Source organism: Elaeis guineensis, chromosome 6 (assembly GCF_000442705.2).
Source record: "Elaeis guineensis isolate ETL-2024a chromosome 6, EG11, whole genome shotgun sequence".
Lineage (NCBI taxonomy): Eukaryota > Viridiplantae > Streptophyta > Magnoliopsida > Arecales > Arecaceae > Elaeis > Elaeis guineensis.
The window spans coordinates 122,670,811-122,677,315 of record NC_025998.2 but is presented as its reverse complement, the minus strand read 5'-3'; the positions used below and the strand labels follow the sequence as shown (position 1 = coordinate 122,677,315).

At 38.3% G+C, this 6,505-nt stretch overlaps 1 protein-coding gene across 1 annotated transcript; it reads left to right on the top strand.

The window, feature by feature from the left end:
• The first annotated feature begins 5,552 nt into the window (after window positions 1–5,552).
• Window positions 5,553–6,304, top strand: LOC105060074 (pathogenesis-related protein PRB1-3-like). The gene has a single exon (XM_010943666.3). It carries the CDS (start codon window positions 5,610–5,612, stop codon window positions 6,096–6,098), a length of 489 nt encoding a protein of 162 aa, XP_010941968.1. The 5' UTR covers window positions 5,553–5,609; the 3' UTR covers window positions 6,099–6,304.
• The last annotated feature ends 201 nt before the right edge of the window (window positions 6,305–6,505 follow it).

Sequence of the window (6,505 nt, the reverse complement as noted above, 5' to 3'; positions counted from 1 at the left end):
TTTTTTTTTTTTTGCACTGCTAGTGTAGCAAGATAAGTTAGAGAAGAAAGTTACGAGAGAGTAGCTCTTGTACTGCATTTGAATGGGAAACTATCTTTAGAACTGTTGCAACTCTAATTCAAGGACTCTTAGGTGTTGGAAATTAAGTCTTGTCGGCCCGATAAAATTTTTCAGCAGTCTTAAGCTAAAATTGAGATGAGAGTGAAAAGAGTTGGAGAAGGAAGGAAATCAACAATACATTGATCATAGTTATCCAGGGATATGTAGTAAAGTCAACCAACAAGCTTGTAGCACCTATATGTGTATATTTATCAGCAATGCTATCAATGTCCACAGTGAATATCCCAGACAAGATGACCCAATTGTATGGGAGATTAGTTGATTAGTTTTCATGTCAGGACATTTTAAGTAGGAATGCTACCACTTGGACTCGGATCCAAAACTTCTCCAGAGTAAGGGTGCGCACTTTGGGTTAGGCCAAAGTCTGTCCATCCCCAGATATCAAGGATATATAAAAAGATCGTTGCTACACTAGTCTAATAGATTGGCGCCCTGACTTTGAACCCTTCCGAGTCCATCCAGCGTAGAGGGCCGATGGTGTAGACCATGCTGAAATTACCTCTGGACCATGAATTCTCGAAAGAACGGGTAAATTTAATTCTTTTACTCCATCTATTGTAGTCTGTACAATTTTACTCATTCTTTTGAATAAAAGTAAGCAAAAGCTAATTTAAATAGAAGTTTATAGTTTCCTTCAATAGAATTAATGATGGGTGGACCTCCCACCACTTCTAAAGGAAAAAACAAAGAATTTCCTAATGCTGCCAGTAAACATGAATTTGAAATTATCAGATAATTATCTCACTTGGGAAAAAAAAAAATGTTAGATTAATTACTTCTTCCTCAAAGAAATATAAGTATTAGAATATGGGAGAAATGGGAAATGTTTCTCATGCGCATAGATATTTATTTTATTTATTTATTAATTTATGTTCATAGAAAGATTCCTAATGATCTATCACTTAAAAAATGTCTTTTATACATTTGGACTTTAAGATCAAGGATATAAATAATAGATACAGTTATATATGGCCTCTGATCACCTTTGGTGTAATGGATTGAAATCAAATTAAGGTATATCCACCACCATGTGGTGGTGATCCTTATGCCCATATCAATCTACAAATTGGGTGTAAAGGATCTAGCGTGTTTCTCTAATATTGATTCTATAGCAAAGGACAAGTGCATGCCCCTCACAGTGCAACTTATAAGTTCGCTTGTCACAAAATTATCTAGGATAACATAAAATAATTTTCTGATAATTAATGACTAAAAATGTGAGCAACAGTATATTTGTATCCTAAAGCTTTGGAGATAAAATTTTGGCATGCCACTCTACTTGTTACAGGAATCCTATTACCTTGTTGATACATAATACAAGTGACATCAAAAAGGGAAAATGCCCCTGGCATCTTGACTCCTTTACTTCCATGGAAGCATATTACCTTGTTGATGCCCAAATTCCCCCTAGATGAAGGGCAATCGGCATTGCTTTCTTGCGATCCAGTCACCGTCGTAAGCTTTGCACAGATCCTCGCGTGGTTTCAGTTAAATTTCCAGCCAGCCCTATAGCATTTTGTTCGTGGACAAGATCTTCTCATCACCTTATATTCTTACCGCAGGTGACTACATAACTTTATCCCGGATTAAATTTGCGACTTCTAATTCCCGTCAATTCTGGCTGCGATGACCCACTGATCAGGACAAGTGGTACGCAAAAGACGAAGTAGGACGGGGACGTGAGCGGCTGGTAACGGTTATGGGAAGATTTTTTCTTCCGATTCATGGAATTATCCTCTACGTGATAACTATTATGCGCTGTTGCGTGGTGTTTATCTTTGACACTGTCATCAAAATTAATCTTGATAAATTTTGAAAAAAAAAATTTCAAGCAATGAAAAGAATTCTCCCACCGCTGCATGCGCAGCAGAGACTCGAGGTATCCAGGATTAAACTTGCGACTTCTAATTCCCGTCAATTCTGGCTGCGATGACCCACTGATCAGAACAAGCGGTACGCGAAAGAGGAAGTAGGACGGGGACGTGAGAGGCTGGTAACGATTATGGGAAGATTTTTTCTTCCGAGTTATGGAAATTATTATGCGCTGTTGTGTGGCGTTCATCTCAAAGGGACCCAGTGACTGGAAAAAATGGATCACGACTTGGAGTTTCTTAGAATATGTGGCGATCGGGAAGATGACAACGTACTAATAAGCAAGTGGTGCTTGAATTTTTCTTTGCACTGCTAATGTGGCAAGATATGTTAGACAAGAAAGTTAGGAAAGAGTGGCTCTTCTATTGCATTTGAATGGAAACTATCTTTAGAATTCTAGTTGTAAATCTAATTCAAGGACTCTTTTGGGTGTTGAAATATGCTAGAATTGAGATGAGAGTGGAAAGACTTGGCGGAGGAAGGAAATCAACAATTCATTGATCATACTTATCCAGGGAGATATAGTAAAGGCATTGAACAAGATATAAAACTTGTTATGTAGCATATACATGTTTTCTAAGCAATGCTATCGTTATCCATGGTGAATATCCCAGACAAGATGACCCAATTACATGGGAGATTAGTAATTAGTTTCCATGCCAGGGCAATTCACATATATAGGGATGCTACCTTTTGGATTTGGATTTGAAACTTCTCCCGCATAAGATTGTGATGACCTAGGACTTCATCCAAAAAGTATCAATTGCAACCAGAAGGTTATTAATCGAGATCCTTATCTTTGCCTAATTATCCAAGCCCTTCCTTAATACATACCCAATATAGGATTGAAAAAACTGATCTACACAGGTTCTCACATACTACCCTTGTTTGAAGCCCTAATATTTTTGTTGGACGAACGGTTTCATATATTATAAACACTGAACAGCTTGTGGTCAACTCCAGAAGGGATTATGTAATGGCTTGGGTTAGATTTGCTACTATTTGTAACTAGCCAAGACCTCATCCAAAATCCTAGCTATGAACATTATGAATTAGGGCCTTTATCCTTATTTAAGTATCTAAGGTTTCCCAAATGCACACCGAATCAGTCTAAACATACCTCCATAAAGCTCCTTACATACTTCCACATTTTAGCCCTAGTATCTTGGTTAGAAAAGGAACCAATCACAAAAAGCATAACCAGCTGATAGTCTACCCCAAAAATGTCCGTGTTGGAATGTCCCCTAGCTATACGGGCTATGGTCTGAGTTTGTTTAAATATCATTTGTAACGATGTCCTACAACCTAACTAAAAAAGGATTGGCAAAAAAGATTATAACTTGTGTTCTTGGTCCTGCATAAGCATCCAAAAGGAGAATTAAACACATGCCTACATGGGTCCTCATGAAAAGAGAAGTGGGAACAAATTAAACTAAACTGCTATGTGTGAAAATCTGATATATAGTATTTACTTTATGTAACATTTAATATGAGTAACAACCTAGGAGCTCATCTAACAAGGCTAGCCAACAACATATTATTTGGCTTCCTTAGTCCTATATAAATACCTAAGATCTCGCTAATGTATATTTAATATTGGGCTAAATACATTCTTGCACGGATCCTCATATACTTCTTCTGATTAAGTCTTGGTGTCCTTATCAAGCCAAAGATTTAAATCCAATCTAATCAAATCACAAATATTATGATTAGTCTATAGTCAGTCCAAATAGACATATATTGTAGTGTCTCTTAGTCCATATAGATTATGAATCGGATTTATTTTGATACTATTAATAATAATCTAGGATCTTGTTCTAGCTAAAAGGTATTATTTGGGTTTATTAGTCCTATATAAGCATCCAAGATCTTTCCAGCCTATAAGCGATTTGGGACTAAATGCATACCGACTTCCTGACAATCTTGACCATATTGTCTAGATCGACAAAAATACTATTATTGCATGTCTAAATCCAATTGTCATATAAGCCAAGAGAGCAAATTCATATAATCAAAAACACAATACGTTGTTTATTGTTTTTGCTTACCTTTTTTCACCCTTGCCTCTTTACATCGCTTACATAGAATAGAAGGTGGATGTGCATCAAAATGCCCTCTAGCTTTTCCCTTGTGTGCCTCTTACTGGTTTTCTATGAGTTTTGAGAAATTATATCCAATATTTGGTCTACCGGCTCAATTATAGACCAAACCTATAGCATTTTGCCATGTGCACCCATTCTCGCACTATTTATTAAATTTATCCCTTTGTCTCCTCCTCATCTACTCAGCTCACTAACTTCCCCTTTCTAGTACTACAATTTGTAGTAATGCTGATAGAAGAATCATGGCTGCCGATGAGATCCTCTATACATATATATATATGGTTCAAACCATCCTTTTCATGCTTCTCCATCTCAACATTAGCACCACCGCTCTCACCTCCAAGATCCTTCGCTCCCACTGCTATTGCAATGATGACAAACACCCCTATCCCATCTCCTAATAGTGATTTCTCTTATCCAATCCAGTGATTTCCGGCCCTCTTGATATCGTCCCTCTTTCCCCTCCCTCCTCCAAATTGGGATTGGGTGGAGTGATGCTTGGAAGGGTTTCAAGCAAGCGAAGTGGCAATCTAAAGGGTCTTGAGCAGATGAAGTGGCAGTTGAAGGGATCTGAAGCAGGTAGAGTGGCACTCAAGATTGGGCCAAGCAGCACTCAAGATGCCTAGAGCAATAGATATGCGGGCAAGGGTTTGCTGGGATTTTTTTGTATAATGTTATAGGTTCATATGATGGGATGTTATAGTCTCGATCTACGGCTGAGCTAATAGACCAAATCTAAAATATAGTTTCTCACGAGCTCACACCACTATACTATGACCAACTAGCCATACAAAAAAAGCAACAAAAAAGTACCATGACGGGTTAAGGTTCTATAGAACCCATGAATATCTAACCTATCCACATACCCCCAGATTAAGGGTGAAAATGATACATATATATTATCCATCCGAAACCATTTCATATCTAAATAAATTCAGATATAGATAAAAATTTGAGGATCTAATTAATATTTATATCTATATCGATATCTATCAAAGAAAAATAGATATGAATATGGATATGGATAGATAACCATCTAATTTATATCCGAATCTACATATAACCTTGTATAATTTTGTATAAAACTTATTATTTTTTTAAAAAAAATATACAATCATATAAATATATTATTAATTAGATTTATTATCTATTTAATAATATTTTTATTATATAGTTATAAAATTTAATTATCAAAATTATATCTATCATCTATTTAGAATAAAGATGGGTATAGATTTTTGTATTTAAATAATATGCATATCTGTATTTCTGTCATATCAGCCCTTCGACGGAGAAAGGAAAGTAACGCACGCATGCAGATGTCATCCAATTCTCCGTAGGCTGATCCTTCTCGTGTGGAAGGCGCGAGGCTTTTGATAATTCTGAGCAAAGTTTTTTCCAAGCCAAACTTGGACTTTAACGCCATTCCTCCACTATAAATCCCCCCTTCCCCAGGCTCTCTCCAATCCAAAAAAAAGCCAACAAGATCTAGTGTATCGTGAGAGTGGTGAAACCATGAAGTTCTCAAACCTAACATTCGCTTTGGCCTGCGCCATGTTCTTGGCCATGGCTCACACCACCATCGCCCAAAACTCCCCACAAGACTTTGTGAGCGCCCACAACGCAGCCCGGGCGGCCGTCGGCGTCGGCCCGGTGTCGTGGGACAACACCGTGGCAGCCTACGCCCAGAACTACGCCAACCAGCGAATCGGCGACTGCCAGCTCGTCCACTCCGGCGGACCGTACGGTGAGAACCTCTTCTGGGGATCAGGTAGGGAGTACACCGCAGCGGATGCTGTGAACTCGTGGGTGAGTGAGAAGCAGTGGTACGACTACAACACCAACACTTGCGCCGCCGGGAAGGTGTGCGGTCACTACACCCAGGTGGTGTGGCGAGACTCCACCCACATCGGCTGCGCTCGGGTGAAATGCAACAGTGGCGCCATCTTTATTATCTGCAACTACAAACCTCGGGGCAATATCGCGGGGCAGCGCCCATATTAGTTATAAGCGGGGCTCTTCTCATGGTAGGGAGAGTATCTGTACTATTATTAGTATGGTTTACAAAATAAAACCTGGGATGATATTTCCTTTGCATGAAGCCGTCTGGGTTTCGAAAACCTGGACATGATCCTTGTTCTCAACAAAAAGAAAAGGTTTTGGTGATTCTGGGGAAATAAAAATTCACAAGCAGACGCAGTAGTTTTATATTTCATGTTGGAAACCTTTATGAAACACGCTTTGACGAAATAATGCGCGAGCATGGTATCTTAGTATGATCTTTCCGTTTTTAGCTCACAGAAAAAATTAAGAACCTTTCGTGTTTTATTGCAGAACAAAATATTAGAAATTAAAAATTGCAATGTATTGTGTAGGCGTGAACGTAGAATTAGAATTTTTTTTATGTGTTT

What these genes read in the sequence shown, in the direction of transcription:
- LOC105060074 (XM_010943666.3), top strand. Translation starts at nt 5,610, where the DNA reads ATGAAGTTCTCAAACCTAACATTCGCTTTGGCCTGCGCCATGTTCTTG.